Source organism: Eschscholzia californica, unplaced genomic scaffold (genome assembly GCF_041429995.1).
Source record: "Eschscholzia californica isolate CP2 unplaced genomic scaffold, dmEscCali1.0.p SCAF_3, whole genome shotgun sequence".
In the NCBI taxonomy this organism is placed as follows: Eukaryota; Viridiplantae; Streptophyta; class Magnoliopsida; order Ranunculales; family Papaveraceae; genus Eschscholzia; species Eschscholzia californica.
This window is the reverse complement of record NW_028238420.1, coordinates 5,290,852-5,312,358: the sequence shown is the minus strand read 5'-3', so window position 1 is coordinate 5,312,358 and position 21,507 is coordinate 5,290,852. Positions and strand designations below refer to the sequence as shown.

General features: G+C 38.5%; 2 protein-coding genes across 3 annotated transcripts; both read right to left on the bottom strand.

Moving 5' to 3' along the window:
- Window positions 1–1,358: 1,358 nt before the first annotated feature.
- EDL2 (EID1-like 2) lies at window positions 1,359–3,847 on the bottom strand. Of its 2 annotated transcripts, XR_015238324.1 has the most exons (4): window positions 3,794–3,847; window positions 3,675–3,712; window positions 1,704–2,623; window positions 1,359–1,614 (listed from the first exon to the last, which is right to left on the bottom strand). XR_015238324.1 is itself a non-coding variant. In XM_086671157.1 (2 exons), the coding sequence occupies exon 1, from the start codon at window positions 2,468–2,470 to the stop codon at window positions 1,721–1,723; it is 750 nt and encodes a 249-aa protein (XP_086527283.1). In that variant the 5' UTR covers window positions 2,471–2,604; the 3' UTR covers window positions 1,467–1,614; window positions 1,704–1,720. The 2 variants fall into 2 exon arrangements, 1 of the variants encoding a protein (XP_086527283.1); XM_086671157.1 differs by lacking the exons at window positions 3,675–3,712; window positions 3,794–3,847 and having other exon boundaries at window positions 1,467–1,614; window positions 1,704–2,604.
- A 14,529-nt stretch (window positions 3,848–18,376) lies between these two features.
- Window positions 18,377–21,507, bottom strand: LOC147547916 (uncharacterized). The gene is made up of 3 exons (XM_086671760.1): window positions 21,240–21,507; window positions 20,943–21,032; window positions 18,377–20,418 (listed from the first exon to the last, which is right to left on the bottom strand). The coding sequence occupies exon 3, from the start codon at window positions 20,387–20,389 to the stop codon at window positions 18,680–18,682; it is 1,710 nt and encodes a 569-aa protein (XP_086527886.1). The 5' UTR covers window positions 20,390–20,418; window positions 20,943–21,032; window positions 21,240–21,507; the 3' UTR covers window positions 18,377–18,679.

Sequence of the window (21,507 nt, the reverse complement as noted above, 5' to 3'; positions counted from 1 at the left end):
GGTGAAATTTCCTTTGTGTTTTGTTTGCTGAATGTGGACAGAAGAGAAGTAGGGTTTATAAGTAAATGATCATAAAGTCCAATGGTTGTCAAAATGCCATATAAGTTTGTAGCATCAGCTTTGGGGTGCATGATGAAGCTTGAACATTGGTTGTTGGGTTTGGGTGCAGAATGAACCTTTTGACCCGTTAATTTTTCATAAATTCAAATTTGGCCCCTGATAACTACTCTTCTAATAAATATATTTTCACAATAAAATTAATTACAAATAATCTCTCTCCACCTCACCTCTCTCTCCACCTCACATCTTTCTCTCCACTTCACATTTTTCTCTCCACCTCACCTCTCTCTTGTCCGACGAAGGTGGGCGGTCGGAAATTTTTTCGGCCGGCGACCTTCAAACATAAAAAAAATCCTCTCCTCTCTCTCTCTCTCTCTAAATACTCCGGTGAAGGGGAGGAGCCCTGATTTCCAAACGAGACTGCTCATCCTCTTCCCCGGAGCTTTAGAGAGAGAGAGTAGGGAGAGAGAGAGAGAGAGAGAGAGAGAGAGAGAGAGAGAGAGAGAGAGAGAGAGAGAGAGAGAGAGAGAGAGAGAGAGAGAGAGAGAGAGAGAGAGAGAGAGAGAGAGTTTTGCCGGCCTAATGGGCCAGGAGGTTGGCCCTGCCCGGGGCCGGTTTGGGTTGTCTCACTCATTTGACAGCAGAATAAGAAAGTAAATGAACTACAAATTACACCTTTTACCAAGCACGAAGGACCTGAGACTTCTAATGAAGATTTTGGAATAAAATTCAAAATAAAACTGAAGGAAGAAGAATATGAAGAAAAAGTGAAGGAGCGCACAGGAAGTGAATAGACAATGTGGGTAACAAGGCCGAGCGTCTATAGACCGACGGGTCTAAAACGAAAAGGAGGACTGGCTCCTGTACAAACATCCTTTGGGTTTTTGGTAAAGTTGAAAAACTTGTGCTGAATCATGAAGCTATCCTTGGTCCTAAGTTTCTTTTGTCAAAGACCCTTGGCTGACCCCTCCGAGAGATTGGGAGTCTTTCCTAACTAGCCGTTTGGCCTGCAAAACGGGAGTTTCCCAATATAAAAAAAGATGGAAGAAGCTCATAAACCGTCACTTCCTTTTTCTGAAATCTGATCATGTACCTTAATAAAACCGTCAATTCCTATACTGCGACCAACTTGCCTACAATATGGAGGCCAAACGGGTGAGCTGGTCAAAATATGGGGGCGAAATCTGAGAGAACATAAAGTGTATCTCTGTAGAATTTTCCCTTCTCACGCCGATTGAAACTGGTTCTATACCATATTCAATTTACCAGTTTATACAGCCTAAAAGTAAGACGCATGATTAACCATAGCTTAGTGATGTTCATGAATGTGAAACTACTACTCGAACACATACAATGTACATATATTTTCACGGTTCAAAATAACAAAAATAACAATAACTATGATGGAAGAAGATCAGTAATAGCACAAATAACTTCGCTTCAAAAAGGAAATACTGTATGCACTTTACTCTGAGCATTAAGAGCCTGCTTCAGGTTTGTTGCCAGACATATATGCACAGCGCCAACAAACAAATAGCAGATCTAGACTGAGATCTGAAGACGAAAGAAGAAGAAGACCCGAGTCAGGAACTTGGGTTGGAATTAACAAGAAAATTGGTGTATAAATAATTAAGGGCGCAAACCTGACAGTCTCCAAATATCACTCAAGTTCAGATGCCTCCTCAGAATCAGAAAGAGGTAAGAGAGTGCAGATCCCAATCAAATGTCCATTAAGGCATACATAATACTCGACACAATCATCATAAGCACCTAACCTTCCACCCGCACTCCGTGGAACCATTTTAGCTTGCAACATGCTCCATAGTTTTGCTTTACAGTATGGGCACACCTCTGTCGGATGGAGCTTGGCATCCCTATCTATTAGCATCTTTCTCACTCTAGACATTGAGAATGACTTGAAAACTCCTCGAAAAAATCCAACATCGTCACCTTCTTCTCCCTGATCAAGATGTTCACATGGGTCTGATACGTATAAAACATCTGTTCTGCACTGTGGCAAAAGAAAGCTTTTCCCAGAGGTGCTTGAAAACCGAGTCCTGTACACAAAGTGTCCAGGAATATTGATGTTATTAAACAGTCCTCCTTTTGTGCACCCTGAGCAGTAAATGAGAAGCTTCGCAAGTGCCTTCCAGCTACCGTCCACACTGTGACTCCCACTAGATTGCAGATCAAGCATCATTTTTGGTGCTCGTGTCCGACAAAATTCTTTCCATAAAACCCGTTTAGAAACATCATCAAACCATTTGCAAACACATGACAAGGTAGCAATCAATCTAGGGTTCCAGTTCAGTCGTTCAAATACGAGGAAAAGCACATCCTCATTTAGGTGACCTTTTGTACATCGGCAACTTGAGGAGTGTAAGCAGCGGTACTGCTTCACAACTATCATAGTTTTCTAGCTGGTTCAAATCAACTTCAGAAATGAAACCTGAACACCAAGAATCGTTGGTGGACGGGGGACCAATTGCTCGATTTAGTGGCGGAAAACCATTACAACAGATGACGATAGACAAGTTCCACAGTAAGATCAGAAATCAAAATCCTAAAGCAAGAACTTAGTTAGATATGGTATTTTAGTTTTAGTAGATCGAAAAGTTGCCTTAAAACATGAAAACATATTAACTGCGATGGTATAGTTCAATACAAAGCACAAGGTATCTCTAACAAGGATCATGCATTCATATTGCTAGTATCAACAGAAACAAAAAAAACGATTTTCATGTACTTGCAAAATTTTCAGGGCCAAATGACGGAGAAAATACAAAATTACAATGTAGGCTTCATCTCCATATTGCTAGTATACAATATCAGCTGATCCCAAGGTTCCACCTGTAAATCTAAGTGACAACCCTCATTACTCCCAAATGGATACTAGGCATCTTAAGCTCACATAGGTCATATTGGCGAGAAAATAGTCTTCTATGAGCATAAAGTTCTCAAAGAGCTTTTCATATAAGAACAATTACCATTAATTATGGGATTAAGCATCTTTGAGACTATCAGAAGACGAGCTTCACCTCCAAGGGCTCATCTACATAAGATTTCATAAAGTAACCAACAAAAAATGAACTTGATAATCAAATACTCGCCGGTCACTCTATTCACAAGCCCTAACGGTAGACGAGTAGTATCATATAACACACTTCAACTTCATTCACCCAAATCATCTTATACCAAATAAACTTCATAACTTTACCTCTTTTAATCTTCTGGATATTACATTATGAGTCTATTAAACTATTAGTAAAGCATTGACCAGCAGTGACTAAACCCTAAAGTAGAATAGCAAAGACTAGAGTGACTTATAGTTTACTTGAAGAACTCCAACTCCTATGCAAATTCAGTTAAAAACTTGTAACATCTATAGAATTGTTAACTACAAAAAGTGCCCATTGTTCAAAAGCTCTGATTTTTCTTAGATCCACAATCAATTTCTTTTAGAATACTCCGAATTGAATCTAAATTCAAACATTGAACCTAAATACTATCTCCCTAACTTCAAATGAAAATTACCCAAAAACACATGGTTATCCAAATTAAGTTAATCAGGAGTAAAGAACACAAGAAAATGATTCAAATAATAAAGTCCTTACCTAATCGGAAACACTCACTCTGCCATCATCTCAAAACCCTAGAAAATGAATTTGTGCATGTAAGAAAGGGATGAAAAAACAGTAGAGAGAGAGAGAGAGAGATGTGATAGAAGTGTTACATTTTCAGTAGAGGGTATTCTCCATCTGGCTGGCAATTTGAGAAGTGTAAAACTGGTGTTTCTACAGTCTGATTGCACTTAAATTCATTGGAAGCTTTTAAGGGCGCCTCTCAGTAGTGTTATTGACGCCCCTCACAACTTTTTTACTTCGTAAATCTATTTTGACTGCATTTGATTAGAGGCGTTTCAGAAATTTTTTTTTTTTTGTTGAGAAAAAACCAAAACACAGAACCTAACTCAAAGACGCTCGTAAGGATTCTGGAAGATCTGAAAGGTCTCGCCATATCCAGGTACCCACATTCCTGCGACTCCATTTAGCTAAGATGTCAGCCTTCTCGTTACCTTCCCTACTGATGTGAGTGTAGATGACTTTGGTGAATTTTCCTTCAAGCAGACGGATTTTGTCGAAGAGCTTGCCTGCTTGCCAACTAATATCAACTTGTGACCCGTTAAGCGTTTGCACAATGTTGCTGTTGTCACTTTCAATATGAAGATAAGCGAATTTCCGTGATGTTGAACATTGGAGGGCTTTAAAGATCGCCCAACATTCACATTCTTCCGCATTTTGGCCTCTATAATTATATGCTGAAGCTGCTAGAAAGTTAGCTTGATCATCGAACATGATGCAACCAATCCCTGCCATTACTGTTCCCTCCAGAAAGGAGGCATCAACATTGATCTTAATAAATGGAGCTATTGGAGGAGACCATTGGGTATTTCTAACTGAAGGTTGAGATGGTGGCTGATGCTTGAGGAGGTTCGGTGTGCCTTTTACTTGATCTATCACCATCATGGGAAGGATGTTCACATTGGAAAAGCATCTGTCACATCGTGCTTTCCAGATCTGCCAAAGAATATTAGCGAAAAGACTACTAATCTGCTCATCAATATCATTCCACGTTATAATCCAGTCAGTAAGATTAGTAATGTTTCCCGAAATGATACTAAAGTGAAACCATACCACTGTTGCCAAGTCACAATGTAAAAGGGCATGAACTAGAGATTCATGGGCTCGACAGAAAACACATTCTAAGGTTTGGCCAATAAACTGCCCAATTTTACCTCGAACCGGCAAGCTGTTTGTACAACATTTCCAGAGGAATAGTTTGATTTTTGGTTGGATAGGAAGATTCCAAATAAAGTTCCATTTCTTAGACTCATATTCATTATGTTCAGTGCGTAGATAATAGTACATCGATTTAATGGTAAATTTACCTGATTTGGTAAGCGTCCATCGTGCTGTATCATCTAGATGTTCCTGCAGATTTATACTCAAAATGGAATTACATATATCCTGGTTGAAGCATTGAGTTAGTATATTCATATTCCAATGATTATCAGTAATAAGTTGAGAAACCTTAGTGAGGGTACTATTAGTAGTATTACATATAGGGGGAGGATGATTAGGTATCCAATAATCATACCATATGTTAATATTATTACCTTTATTCACTTCCCAGAACATTAACTTGGTAACTTTGTCCACATGCTTGGAGAGGGATTTCCAAAGCCACGAGTGATGATTCTTTGCCTTTTTGGGTTTATTATCCTTGGTGAAGTATTTCGCTTTAAGAATATCAGCCCAAGGGGAGCCCGGATATCTGAAAAGACGCCAAATTAGCTTGCTAAGAAACGCGTGGTTGTCGAGGATCGGGAAACGGAATCCAAGACCCCCCAATTTCTTGGGGAGACAGATGGCGGACCAGTTGATGGTATGAATAGACTTAGATTTTCCCCACCAGAAAGTTCTCTGAAGAACTTCAATGCGATCGCTTATACCCTTAGGGAGGGCAAAGCATTGCATTTGGTATCGGGGAACAACCGCTGCTATTGTTTGGATGACAATAGCGCGGCCCGCTGGAGAGAGGAGAGAAGCCTGCCATTTAGACAGCTTATTCTGAATCTGAGTGGTGAGGGAAGAGAACAGCTTCCGTTTATTGGCCCCTATAAACAGGTGGGTGTCGAGGTATTTGTCCATATTGGAGGACTGATGAACCTTAAAGTTACGAATGATCATACGTTTGAATTTTGGATGGGTATTGTTCGAAAAGAAGATCGTAGACTTTGTGAAATTGATCATCTGCCCCGACGCCGAGCAAAAAGAATCCAGAATATGCTGCAGAGAATTAATATTAACGAGGGAGTTTTGACCAAAAATGATACAGTCATCAGCAAAAAGAAGATGTTTGATACTGATGTTGGTTTTTGGGATGGGGAAGCCTTGAAAAGACACGGGAGCCCTATTGGACTCCAAAAGACGACTGAGGCCTTCCATCGCCAGAGCAAACAGAAAAGGAGAAAGAGGGTCACCTTGCCTAATCCCTCTGCTAACATTAAAGGTAGGGCCGGGGCGACCGTTGATCAGAACAGCCATAGTCGAAGTCGAGATGCAGGTGTGAACAAGACTAATCCACTGAGAGTGAAAACCCATTCGGTGCATAATGTTTTCTAAAAAGCTCCACTCGACCCGATCAAAAGCTTTCGACATATCAAGCTTGAGCGCAAAGTAGCTCTTTGAACCTTTATTGATTTTGAAAGAATGGACGATCTCTTGACTGATGATTATGTTATCCGTAATCTGACGGCCAGGGACATAAGCCGCTTGAAAGGGGGAAATGATATCAGGAAGCACCAGCTTGAGCCGATTAGCCATGATTTTGGTAATGATTTTGTAGGTGGTATTCATCAGGCTGATGGGGCGATAGTCCGAAGTGGCCTGAGGGGTTTTGGTTTTGGGGATGAGGCAGATATGCGTGTGGTTGACCTGCTCCGGGAGAATATTCTGAGAAAAGAAATCCGAGACGAGATTGATGATATCCAGTTTCACTGTGTCCCAGTTAGCCTGATAGAACAGAGGAGGGAAACCATCCGGACCAGGAGCCGAATCTGCTTTAAGAGACTTCACAGAGGCATAAATCTCCTGTTCCGAAGGAACACTAATAAGAGCAAGATTGGAAGAGTCTTGAATTTGCCTAGAGAAAAGATCAAGTAACTCTTCGGAAATATCCGGATCAGTAGTGGTAGAAATCCCACGGAGATTAGTAGAAAAGATGTTAGCAATTTCCATGTCTTCCTGAACCCAAGAACCATTAGTGTCTTTTATTGCGGTGATGCGGTTCTTGCGATTTCGATTAATCGCTTTGGCATGGAAAAAATTGGTGTTCTGATCGCCAAGCTTTATATTATCGTTTCTAGACTTCTCTTTCCAAAGACTTTCAAGCTGATTGTAGGCTTCCTCCAGTTGCAGATGTAAATCGTGAAGATCCTGTCCGCTAGCCGCCTGCTGAATGGCCTCAGTAAGGTGGCGAATTTTGGTATCAAGATGACCAAAAACCCGCTTATTCCACCTAGCCAGATTGATAGCTAAGTTGTTAAGCTTGGGTTGGATAGATTGGGGGATGGGAGACCAATGATCTTTGATGAATTCTCCGCACTCCGGGTGGGACATCCAAGTTCTAATGAATTTAAAGGGGCGCTTTCCCAGATTAGTATTAGAAGAGGTGGTAAGGAGGATAGGGATATGATCCGAACCCACTCCGGGCAGATGAGTAACAAGGGAAGAAGGAAAATCAATCAGCCAGGAGTGGTTCGTGAGTGCTCTGTCTAACCTCTCTTTAATGAGATTGCCATGAAATTGTCTGTTGGTCCACGTGAAGGTGGTGCCCTTAAAGCCCGCATCTCTGAGACCAAGGTTAGTAATCATTTGATTAATTTTAGTGACATGACTAGTTATATCCCGACGACCACCCTCTTTTTCCGAAGGGTGTAAAATGGTGTTAAGGTCCCCTATGACAACCCATGGGATTGAAGGATCAATCTTCTGATTATTAAGGGATATCCAAGGAGACATACGGTTTTTCCTATAGGGGCTCCCATAGAAGCCCGTCAGGACAAAACTATTACCGTGTTCATTATGTGTGCATCTCGTGTGAATCATATTGTCATTAACATGAATAGTAGTGATCTCATATTCCTTAGTCCAAAAAAAGGCCAACCCTCCAGCTTTATTTTTTGGTTCAACAACCACCATATTATAGTTAGCGTGAAGTTTAAGGATTTGATTAAGGTGGGTGGTCGTGGCCTTGGTCTCGGATAGAAATATAAAGTCTGGTCTGTGGCATCTAATAAGCCGGTAGAGGTGTTTTCTGTTAAGGTATTGCCCGCAACCCCTTATGTTCCAAGCTAACAAGGAAAGATCTGGTTTCGGTTGGTCCATCGATGCTGACTAAAGGCACCCCTAAAAGAAACAGGAAAGAAGGGCAAAACTAAAACTAGAGGCACCCCCGCCGGGACCAAGCGCCAGGGCCGAGTCAGAGAAGAGAACAAAGAAGGAACAGAAGAGAAGAAAAGAGAAGAGAAGAGAACAATGAAGAAACAGAAGAGAGGAAAGGAAAGGGGTAGAAACAAACAACCCGAGACTAACTAGCAACTAAACCGAAACAAGAAATAAAACAAGGAAAAGAAACAACACAACTACTAAACCAAACACTAAATAGATTAATATCTAATCATAAACAGAAATAAGAACTAGAAAATCAAACATCACATAACTGCAAGCTACACCCACAAAAGGCCAACCCTAACTGGTACTTGTTGCCAGAGAACCCAAAAAGGCAGCACCAAGTCACGAGTCAAGGACAACTCAGTGATGGTACTCCAACAAGGCGTCTGTAACCACAGAAGACAGACAAGTTCTATGGCCACCAGTACCAGACTAACTGGCCAACAGAAAGGTAATACAAAGATAGAAAAAGCTAAAACAAACCACACAGCAAAGACAAAAAGAAAGAAAAAAAAACCAACTACCAACACCGACAGATAATTAGGTAGACTAATCTGATGGATTTACACCATCCCCTTCCTCCCCATGCACTAAGATATTCAAACTCTAAGATAAAATCATAGACTCCTCGAGAAGAGTCTGTGTTTCCTGGTTATCATAGAACATGGATTGAACCTGATTCTCTTCAACTGAGTAGTCCGAGGAACTGATGGAGTGGTGGCTAACCTGGTCACGATGACGCTTACCAGAGGGATTGAACAAGAGATGGGGTGGAGTGGGTTGATGAACAAGAGTGGGTTGATGAACAGGAGATGAGGGAGGAGCAATTAAAATTGGCTCGACTGGATCGGGGGACACAAGAATAGTGTCATTCATGGCTTCTTCCATAGGGTCTGAGTCAGTCTCCTCATCTTCACCAGAGAAGTAGTATTGAAGTGGATGGGGGCAGCGATTCAATGGATGCTCAACAATCCGACAGTGATGACAGATAGCACCTGGAAACTTCTTGTAGCTAATTTTGATCTCTGAGACCGTATCATTTAAGATAGGATTGATAACTGCGAGCAAGGGGGAGCGGACATCATAAAGAAATTGAATCCTAATGATAGGATTATTCACACACCCTAGGTTGCGAGGGCGAATCCTGATGATCTTGCCCATACATTCGAAGATCGCTTCAAGATCAGTTTTATTCTGTACCGATTGTGGAATCCGATACAGAGTACACTAGAAGGGTTCATAAAAGAGATCATCAGATGCTTCGGTTAGTGGGAACTCCACTTGTTTCAAAATCAGCAACATACCCCTAAGAATCCAGGGCCTACCATAATTCAGAGCATTAAGGACAAATAAGCTTTTGGGCTTGATCAGAAAAGTGTTGATGGGACCATGAGGGAGAGCATAGTCACAATCTCTAAAGAATCGAGACTGTGGGTATAACAGGTTCTTGATGAAATTGAGGGAGGACTCATAAGGGTTGCACCAGCGAGCAACAAAACCTTGTTGGATCGGTTGCAACTCTGGTTTTGTAGAGGGTTTATCAAACCTAATAGAGAGACGACCACGGGAAGTGAGGGTAGATTGAAGGGCCATATTATGAGTGTGGATGAAGAGGATAGAGATGATGGTCGGATGATCAGAAGGTGAGGCAGGACGATGAGTTTTGGGGATTAATAGAATGGAGAAAAAAGAACATGACAAACCATTAAGGACGATAACCAGAAACCACCAAAACTTCATGATTAAGATGCATGCAAGGGGATTGGGGGGAGGTCACCACCAGAGCAGCCTACTCTCGAGCTCCGGTGACGCCTTTCCACATACTAGAGAGAGAAAGAGGGGAAGAGAGAGAGAAGACGAAAGAGAGGAGGGAGAGGAGAGAGAGATACAGAGAGGAAGTTAATAGAGATAAAGAAAGAGAAAAGATTATGTACCTTGCGTAATTAGCTTTTGGACTTGACGGTTGAGTAACCAAGACGTTGCGTTCTGCTGACCTGGCTGCACTCCGAGGTGAAATGTAACCAATCCTCGGTGTTTCAGGTCTCGGGAAAGAGGAGCGTCGAGATCTTTGGGAAGGATCTTCAAACGCCTGTACGTATCTCCCACTATCCCGATGAAGCAGGGACGATTAATTAGAAAGAGGATAACATTAAATGATGTGTTTGCTCCAGATCTAATAACCTCTGCTGCTTCCCGAGATGAAAGATGAGACGGCCGAGATAATTACTACCCAAACGACGTATTGAAGAGGGAAGATGAACAGTAATGGCGCCGCCGCCAAAGTGGTTGGGAAGAAGATGAAAAGGAGAAAGAGAAAAAACCCTAGCTGACGTCACTCGAGACACTCTCTCTCCTCAAAAAATCCCCCCTTACCCCGAGGCGTTTCAGAATTGGTGGTCGAATTTTGTCACAAAATTCAATTCAATGTACATATATTAAACTCCAAAGTTCTAAGTTGAGATCACGGCTTTCAACATAAAAAAAAAGATGAAATCACGGGAGTCATATTGGGTTTTGTATTTGGTGGACCTTGAGCCGAATTTTGTAACTAAATTCAGTACGAGTTCGCCGATTTGAGTTGTATTCAATAGTAGTGGTAGGATTTAACCACAAAATTGGTTCGAACACACCAAATTCGAAACCGATGGACTTGAGTCGATTTGGTTACTCAATCGGCTTAGTTCACTGATTTCATGTCATAAAAAAAAAGGAGTGCCTTTTCTCTTTCTTTTGAAATGAAGAGTGTCTGTTTGGAGAGGGGGCCTTTTAAACAGTTTTCTAGAATATGAGAGCATCCATAACGGGGAGACGCCAATTACACTATCACAAGGCATAGGGTGGAGGTCCAAAACCCGTGGAATAATGTTTTATGCACGGATAAGTGGCGAGGGGGGTAAATCGCTCTAGTCTCTCTCTCTTCAACTTCCTTCTTCTTCGTTTTCGTTGCAGTGTAGTGTAACCCTCGCCAGATCCGGCGAGGGTTACTCTCTTTCCCTCTATTCCTCTCTCTTTCTTTTATGGTTTTCTGTCCGTTCGTAATGGTGGTTTTTGCCCTAGGAAAGATCTGGACGTGGTGGTGTAGTAATGGTGGCATCGAACTCGGATTTAGTGGTGATTGGGGTGCGATTGAATGCTGTGTATAGATCTGGTGGTCTGGTGGAGGGTTCCGTGGTGATGTTTACTGTTGGTGGTGGTGGAGTGGTGGTGGTGGTGACGGTGGTCCCTGGGATTCAGGGGTGGTACGATGATGCTGCGTTATGTAACAAATGACTGTACTCTGACGATGGTGGTTGTGATGTGGTGAGGTGGGTACTGGGTTCAGTGATGGCAGTTTTCCGATGATGAAGGCGGTTTTCCGGTGACAAAGGCGGTTTTCCGACGAATGTGACGGGGTTGTAAATTAGTATCTTCTTAACTTGTATTTTCAGTTATTTTGGTGACCTTTAGGGTCTTTTCAAACCGTGATCTATAGGATCTTTTCATTTTCGACCTTTAGGGTCATTTTCTTGAGTCGTGTCTAGTCCAATTTCTTTCTCATTGTGAGGCACTTTGCATTTAAAGGTATGTAACTCTCATGATGTTTGAAGAGAGAAATAATTATGATCATCCATGTAACAATTGTGATTCAAAAAAAAAAAAATGTTTTCTGACATCTGTGAAATAACGTTATGTGAACAATTATATTGTGTAGGTTCATTATGTATTTTTTTATTGTTTTTTATAACGTATGTTGAACGAAAAACAATTATTTTATTGAGAAAACGAAAAACTTGATTTAGGAAGGGACATTGGTTATTTCGTAAAAAGAACTTCAACATGAGGAAAGAGCCCCTATAGTTTCATAAGGCTAAAGAAGCCTCCGGGGGTAAAATTACCAAAAACACTAACAAATCCAAAAATAACGTTTATATCTTAGTCTTTATTTCCACTTTAACTTGTTTTTCCTTTCAAAATGTTTTTTCGTCTTCCGACGTTATTTTCTTTGTTTTTTCTGTTTTTTTTTTCATTTTCATTGTTATTATCTTCTCCTGTTTCGTATTTCTGAATAGTTTTTTTTACCTTGTTTTCCTGTTTTCTCTCTGTTTTATTCAATATTTTTTTAAGTGATATCTTGTCCATTGCTATTTTTCCTATTTAATTTTTAAAAAATCCTTTTAAACTTATTTTAACGTTGTTCCTTTTATATTATTTTGTTTCTGACCGTTTTAACCAAAGTATTTTCGAAGCGTATTTCAATTTTGTTACAAATATATATTTGGTTTCTACCAATGTGGTCGGTAAAAATACTTGTTTGTCTTACTGCTTGTTCATTGTTTCCTTTTTACATTTTTACAAGTAACTTATTTAGCATATTGAACCAACTGTTTGTACGAACAAACAATTTTTTCAGAAAATATGTACAGAAAAACAAATAAGATGGGTGGAGATTAGAGACGTGAAATGTGTATTTGGTACACTATCTTTAAAGCATTATTTCTCTTTGCGATTGAGATTACTTAAAGGTAACAAGGCAAATTGTTTCCCAAACCTTTCGTGATCCGACACCAAGTAAGTTGTGAAGATCCATATCTTGAGTTTAAGAATATATTGATATTGGCAAAGTAATTTTGTCTGTAGATGCCAAAAGTGAAGGAAATTCTGACTTTTCAATGCGTCTAATACATAAAACGACGATGAAAGTGTGTTTACAAACACTTATTTAGAGAAAACAAAAGCATATAATGAATAGTTGTAACTTTACACAATATTTAAATAGCTAAACTATTTTTTCTAGTAAAAGGTGACATCGTGAAATGGTCAATGTTTTGGGTAAACAATAAAATTTCGAGGGTACAAATTTTTTGAGTAAAAGTTATTTGCCTCTTGTTTTTGTTTCCCTAACGCTCACCACTATTCTTTCTCCAATCTAGATATGGTAGCCGCCAAATGGCCATTGCCGGCGACTTTTGATTGTTTTTCTTTAAATATTTATCTTCCAATACCACCACCACCATCGTCACCTCCCACTGCTCTCCATCCTTTCTCTTTCATTTTTCACTTTATTCTTGTTATCTCCAACCCTCTCTCTCCCTCTTTTCATTTATTCCATCAAAGGCAAAGATTTTCTTTGCCGAAGACTAGATCTGATTTGAGGGATTTCTGTAAAATTAGGTAGGGCACTACTGGATTGGGATAGTCCCTAAAACTAGATCGAACTTCTTGGGAAGTGGACTTTCCCTTTGCTGGAATAAATAAAAAAAGAGGTGGAGAGAGAGATGGGAGGAAGAAGAGAGACAATGAAGAGGAAGGAGAAGCGGAGAAGAGAGTGAATGAAAGATAAGTGGTGGGTGGAGATAGTTGTTAGAGGTGGTAGGTGGAAATTGGTGGTCTGAGATGAGAAAGGGTAAGTATTTTTGTTGTACAAGAAACTTCGATAAAAAACACAAATTCTCTTTATAATATTATATTTCATAAAATTTGACAAATTCCACAACTTTCTTTAGAAATTTCACACCCAAAATGTTTTTTTTGTTGAACTACCCAAAATGTTTTCTTTCTTTCTCTAAAGCGTGGGGGCTTGGGAAATGTAAACTCTAGGATAATTCTACACTTTTTTGTGGTAAGAAAATAAAGGGTTATTTTCTAAATGGTCCTCTAGTTTGTGATCAGCTTCCCGTGTAGCTCCTTAATTTATCGAAAATACCGAAATGGGACCCTTTTTTTTTTGTTACAGTCACATGACTGTTAAAGTCAAAATTTCTGTTCCAAACTTACCCCCTCCATGTCAGAGCATGCTTTTTCACTGCATCTATCCAACACCAAATAATTATCCATCATTTTAATACTAAAACCAGATTTTTAGTTGTAGGTTTAGCATTTCTCTTCTTTAGATAATCATCTTATTTCTTTAGCTTTCTAATGATCCCGAGTAAACCTAAAAATCATCATCTTCTTCATCACCACATAAATCTTAATACAATCATCGTGGATGAAAAACCAAGTGAACTTTTATCTTTACAACCACAATTCTCCATCACCATTTTCATTTGCAACTAAAAAAGTAAGTAGACCAACAAAGACATCAGACTTAAGTTCATCATAGACCTAGAGAAAGGAATTGCTCGTCTTCACCGTCATCATCATCATCATCATCATTATCATCATCATCACCATCATCAATGTCATCATCATCAACATCATCACCAAATTCAATCCAGAGAGTGAAGGAAAGTGAAAAATTTTCCATTGTTAAGAGTCAAACGAAATTCGAACATGATCAGCAACCAATGAATGAGTCAAGATTCAAATAGATCTGGGAGAGAAAGATGGACTCAATGAGAAAGTGAACAGGGAAAGTGAATCAAAATCTGTTTTTTTTTTTATAAGAAATCAGTTTTATTCTCTTTCCCTCTCTATTTTAATTGATAAATCTAATTTTTTTTTGGGTTATTTATTGTATAGACCCCAATTATTTACATATATTAGGGATCCACCCCCCAAAACGATAATGCTTTAGGGGTTACCCCCCATTCTCTATTTTTCCGTCAAAAGCCCGTTAAGTTGCGAGCGTGCCAGTCACGTGAGCTTCCTTTGACAAATTTGCCCTCTCCATCAGCTTTACTGTTGGGGGTCTTTCCCTAAATAGTTGTTTTACAGTGGGGGTCATTCACCATTTTAATACTACCTCCTATTTTTCATAAGAAAGTTGTGATTTTAGTGAAAACAAAGTTCAACTCACTTCCAAGTGAGTAACTAGGTCGAGGTTTAACCTGGGTTTTGGAGTTCAACTATAATGGAGTTCTAGAAAAGAAGGTTTCAGATAAATGCCAGCTAAAATTCAGAAGTTTTTCAATCTTTTTCTCTTTTTCTCAAGATCAGACTGTTATTCGTGTAATGTAGTTAGTATTTCAATCTGTTCAAGATCAAGATCAAGATCAAGATCAAGATCAAGATCAAGATCAAGATCAAGATCAAGATCAAGATCAAGATCAAGAGATTGAAATACCAACTACATTACATGAATAACAATCTGATCTTGAGAAAAAGATTGAAAAACTTTTGAATTTTTTTCAAAAGCAAAGAACTTTTGCTTAATTGCTTCAAATTCAAGATCAAGTACTAAATTGAAGAACACAAATTTACAAAGAAAACATTAAAATTGAGCATAATGACTCAAACCTAACAATTATCTCCAATTTTAGCTAGCATTTATCTGAAACCTTCTTTTCTAAACTCCATTATAGCTGAGCTCCCAAACCCAAGTTAAATCTCGACCTAGTTACTCAGTTGGAAGAGAGTTGAACTTTGTTTTCACTAAAATCACAACTTTCTTATGAAAAGATAGGAAGTAGTATTAAAATGGTGAAGGACCCCCACTGTAAAACAACTATTTAGGGAAGTACCCCCAACAGTAAAGCTGATGGAGAGGGCAAATTTGTCAAAGGAAGCTCACGTGACTGGCACGCTCGCAACTTAACGGGCTTTTGACGGAAAAATAGAGAATGGGGGGTAACCCCTAAAGCATTATCGTTTTGGGGGTGGATCCCTAATATAGGTAAATAACTGGGGTCTATACACTAAATAACCCTTTTTTTTTCTAAGAAATCAATTTATTTTCTTTCTCTCTCTATTTTAATTCTTGTTATTTCTCTCCGCTTGTGGAGAAGAAGAAGAATTAAGGCTTTAGAGTGAGTCTTTTAGAGAGAGAGAGACAGAGAGAGTAAAGAAGATGAGTGAGTCCTCTAGACAGAGAAAGTGAAGAAGATGAGTGCGTCATGAAATGAGCCTTGTGAAGATGCCTATGAAAATGCATGTTTGACACAAGGAAGGTTAATTCAAGAATACAATGTCTACATTATCGGTGTTTTAACGATAACGGCAAAAAACAGGTCATCTGAATATTTTTGATAAATTAGGGAGTCATGCAGAAAACTGATCATAAACTTGAGGGTCATTTGAAAAATAACCCAAAAACAAAAGAATGCATAACAATTTGCACGTGATGGGTTTGCTGGGGACGGTGCGGTATGCCAGACTTCATGTGGCATCGGGAATATTGTCTTCCGTAATCGAGAAATTCTGATATCAATTGTTTAAGTTACTTTAATTGTTTAATCTAGCCGTAGGATGAATATATTTGCCAAACCGCTCCTGATGAGGAAAGAAAGCTAGGAGTTAAAGGAAGGGGAACTTTTAATGGAAAATGTTAAACAATCAATCAACTTGAGAAAAACTTGAGCAAGATATTAAACAAATTATCCATACTTGGATTTGTTTAATTAGTAGGTCAGAATGGATGGGTTGTGTTGCAATGTTCCATTTTATCTACTCAGCAGGCTACTCAAGGAGTTTGAAGTTTCTATTTTTTTACATTTATATTGGTGCTAGTTATATAATTTATACACTAAAATTGAGTCAAAGATCTAATTTAAAATGTTTTTTAATTAAAAAACGAGTTATATTTTACACTAAAAACTTATACACTAGTATTTTGTTTGGTTAAAAAGTTAATAAATGTATTTTGCTTAGTTTTTTTTTGTTGAAATTTATTTTGCTTAGTTAAAAGTCCAGTGTAATGCAACCAATGCAAATACTTTTTCAACCATTTTGCAACCAGTCGCAATCCTTTTGGTATCTGTCACAGACCTTTTGCAACCAGTCGTCGCAAATTACAAAAACACATAGAGAGGTGAAGATCAGAAAAGAAATCAAGCGACCCCTTTTCGTTAAAGCATAAAATTATAGGGAAGTTTGATCAAATCTCCCGTCCTTTTTATACGTCAAAAAACATTAATAATATAAACAATTATTTATTATGGAAAAATGTTTCTTCTGGTTCTCATACTATCATCACCTGTTCTTTTTTAACAGTTAAGTAGTCTAAATCAAAAAATACAAATTGTATCATCGATGGTTGCACTCTACTTTGTTGTGATAATGGCGTAATGGGTATCTAGTTAAACTTGTTGATGATGAATAAATGAATCCTACATTTCTTCACATTTAAAAATTGGAGACAAAGAGAATATACACAGTCACATGGTCATGATCAAATGCACGAATGCAAAACATAAAAAGGTATCAAACAAATAAACCCTAAATCTTTTCTCCCAATACCATAGTACTAATAAATTCATATTTAATTCATTTACCAAAGCCTATTACCTCTCTATATAAAGGATGGTTAAGTTTAGCTTCCCATCACACTACCAAATAGTAACTCTCTTTTAGATATTCTTTAGCTACCTTATCTTTCTCTCTCATCCAATGGCCCATTCCAACAATACCCATTTCTTTTCAACTACTGTCTTTGCCCTTATGTTGCTTCTCCTTATCACCACTGGTTTGTATTTCTTCTGTTTAACTAGCTAGTTTCCATCAATGCATATATAAGTACATTTTGTTCCTTATATGTAAGTATATATTTTAGTATTTATGTAATTATTTTTCTAAATATTGTCTATCTATTTTTTTTTTACGATATCAGAAATGGGACCGACCATGGTGGCAGAAGCAAGGACATGTGAGTCGCCAAGCCACAAATTCAAGTCGAGGTGTTGGAATGGGGGAAACTGTGCGGTTATTTGCCAAACCGAAGGGTTCCATGGAGGCCATTGTGAAGGCTTCCGCAGTAGATGCATGTGCTTTAAACCTTGCGCTTAACTTATTTATCGATAATCTTCGATCGGTTAAGTTCTTAGCATTAATACTAGTTAAGCATTTTCTTAGTTTTAGTGGTGCTTGTTTGGTGTTTTCCTAGGGTTTTGTTTGGATTTAAGGTTTTGGTTTTAGATTAGGTTGATCAGGTAATATAATGGTATTTATGTTACCTGTTTTTCCCTTTTGTGTTTCTAGCTAGTTTGTACTCTTTGTTTTGAGTAGTAACAAGTATCACTTGTGTTTTTCTTTTTGTTCTTATTTTCGTATAAGCGTTTCACAAGCTTCATCGGTTTGAACATGACTCGCCGGGTTGCCAACTCTACGGAAGATATGACATGTTTATAAGTCTATATAGCATTTAATAACCAGGGGAGTGATAAAAGCGTCCGGTTTATGTTAAAACAACCTCTTTTCTATAGAATCTCCCCCCAAAATTTGCCTTCAGGAAAGCACCTTTAACACTTTTAGAAGACGCCTTTAACACTTTCAAATAAACAGAGAAGAGTGGTCGAGTACTCGAGTGGTTTCAACATGACGTATGTACCCGAAGAGTGCAACTTGAATCCCCTTGGGCCACTTATCGGCCCGGTGGATTAGCATGGTGCTCGCAAACTGGCCCAAATTACCATAATTATGAAAAGAAAATAAAAGATGGAAGGAAATTTATGTACAAAAAAACATCTAAGTTGGTCATTATTGCTAAAGAATTAACAACAAGGAAACTATTCAACAATCAAATTAGTATGACAACAACATCACAAACACAAAAAAAAAAACTTATTCCAAGTTCCTTGATCTTCAAGTGAACCCCATTTTGCTTCACATTTCAGCAACTTCACAAGCTTATACACCCCTCAATCAAATGTGACCTTTAAATCTTTCCTTTTTTTTTTCTTTTTGAAGTTATTCTTTACAAAAAACCTGTCTATGGTAAAAGAAAATCGAAAGCGAACTCAATTACAAACTCAGCCAGCACTAGTTGTAGCAGAAGGTTTAGTATCATGAAGAGAAATAACGGTTTCGAAAGCACCAACCAAAGCCTTCACCTTACTCTTCCTTGTCTCAACGAGTTTACTCGCTGTTTCTTCTATAACGTTGTTTATTACAACTTGCTCGTCTTTCTCCTGTACATCTTGGTGCTTAAGAACAACCTTTTCTGATTCGGGTGTTTTCGATTCGAGTTTAATACTATCACCCGTTTCTCCTCTCTTCTTGAAGTTTTTCTTGCCGACTTCACTCTTCTCGTTTTGGTTGTTACCTAAACCTTTTCCTTTTCTGAACCTGAGTTTCCTTGCCCCATTGGTCTCAGCTTGAACATTAAGTACTTTCCCTTTCCTGAATGTTTGCTTCGAAGATGAATCTTGATGTTCATGGTGAACAGTAGGAATCCTTGTTCTCACATGCTTTGGTTTTGGTGTTTTTCTGTTTTCAGTTTCTTTCAGATCGGAGACAGATTCACTTTCATTACTAGTGGTTGACTCATACCCTTGAGAGGATTGTGTGGATGAAGATACTAATGACAGTGATGGCGAAGATCCTCTTTTCTCCATCGGAGGTGAAGATAATGAAGCATGTGATAATTGACCAGACCGGTTTCCGTTTACACTGTCTGCCGAAATTTTTCTCTCAGGTTTCAGCTCAATGACATACAAGGTTTTCTCCTTCAATTTCTCAGCTTTTGGTTGCTTCGCCTCAACTTTTCTAACCTTATTTAGACCATTCGAAGTAGTTGTCAATGTCATAACATCAGAATTTCTTGAATTTATTGTAGTGACTCTCTTGACCGAAGGCTTGGGGGACAAAGAAAATGTTGGTTTCATCAATGGTTTCGTTCCAACAATTCTAGATCGGGCTGTTCTTTCACCAACCTTACTGTTATTGTTCATACCACTGCTTGAACCTGTAGTGGAATTCAATGGGGAAGAAGATAATTTCGCCTTCACCGGCTTCGACTTCAAAGAGATTGCAGGTTTAACAACAACCTTCTTAGAAGGTGAAACTTTGGTCATGGAATTTGCAGGTTTTGCTGTACCAACTATTTTCGCCAAAGGTGATGAAACTTTTCTCGAAGAACTTGCAAGTTTTGCAGTATTATTGATTTCCTTGGTTGGTGATTGAGCTTCTTGAGTTAAGGTCATGCTTTCTCGTTTGACAAGTTTTCTTTTACCGGGTGAGGGAGTTTCTCGAGTTAAGATCTTGTTTTCTCTCTTGATGATTTTGGGTTTATTAGGTGACGGTAAATCTCGAGTTAAGGTTATGGTTTCTCGCTTGATGCTTTCTGGTTTATCAAGTGAGTGACTTTGGGTTTTTGACACAGGAGAAGGCTTCGGGTCTACCAACGAAACCTTCTTCCTCTCCTCCACAATTACAGTTTTCCCTGGACCTTTGACTCCATACTGCTGTTTTATGAACTTCTTAAGCATCAAATGTCTGTCCTTTGTTTCAAAACTGTGATCGCCTCCATACTTGCAGGAATCATGGCAGGAACGAGCGGAAACTCTTAGGTAAATGGGAACTGGTCTTTCTTTACTCTTTGAACTAGTTGTTCTTCCTGTTGAACCTCTTGTTGAGTTATTACTGCTGTCTTGATCTTTTGATATCTCTCGGATCAATTGAGATTCCGGGGTCGTAGGGCTGATTGGTGCCAATGGGAGCTCAATAATCTCCCCAGACATTGATGTAATTTTCGAGAAATATAAGAACCCTGCACGAAAGAATACCCCTATTTGATAAGAGAAACAAACAAACAAGCAAACAAGCAAACAATCTAAAGTTGAATCGATCAATATATCGTCTCTTACTCTCTTTATGAGAAATCAAGTCGATAAATGCTGTAGACTTTACCAAAGTTTCAAGGTTGAAATATTGAATAAGATAGATTATTCTAGAACGCTAAATCGATAAATCATCGTTCTTCGCGTCACTAAACATTTTATCACGCCTTGATCTCTTACCCACAAGTAAACCGATAAAATCAAATGGACAAACGAATCGATAAATGCTCAAATCTAGATCAAAGGATGTAACTAGCATGATTGATAAACCAATTTTATGATTCACTAATTCAAACCTATAAGCTTCAAACAAACAACAATTGGAAGAACCCCTTTTTGATGGGAAAACAAAATTTCTCCAACAAAAGCTACATTATTTCTTTAAATAGACTTTATGAATCACTTAAGTTGATCAAAACCTAAATGAACATAGAAGTAGAATCAAAAGTCATACCTTTCTGCAACTCAAATTAGCAGAAATGGTAGATTTGTAGAAACCCTTTGTGAATTATGAACTTGGAATGAAAAGATTGATCAATAAAACCTAAATGAACACAAAAATCACCAAAAAGAAAAAAAAGGGTTAGTAATGAATCAAACTAATGTCAATTAAGAAAGCTCAATTTTCTTCATTAATCAACCCTAGTTAATGAAGAAAAACCATATGAAATATAAAGAGCATAACTCCTTTTAGGCTAATTTAATAAAAACTGAAATTGAAAAAGCTGACAAGTCAAAAAGCTCATCATACCTTTCAGATGAGATCTTCTCCAGAAATTAAGAAAATTAGAATCAAACCCTAGTTAGGGTTTATTATTATAAACCCAATTGAACAAATCTTTTGCTTCAGAGATCGTGCAAGCAACAATTGGAATGAGAATTGGGTGTGTATTCTTCTAGAGAGAGAGAGAGAGAGAGAGAGAGAGAGAAACAGTCTGGGTCCTTTGGAAAAGTGATGAATTCTATAGGAGGGCCTATTTTAAAGGACCAAAAGTTTCACACTCTGTCATTTCTTTCCC

What these genes read in the sequence shown, in the direction of transcription:
- EDL2 (XM_086671157.1), bottom strand. Translation starts at nt 2,470, where the DNA reads ATGATAGTTGTGAAGCAGTACCGCTGCTTACACTCCTCAAGTTGCCGA.
- LOC147547916 (XM_086671760.1), bottom strand. Translation starts at nt 20,389, where the DNA reads ATGTCTGGGGAGATTATTGAGCTCCCATTGGCACCAATCAGCCCTACG.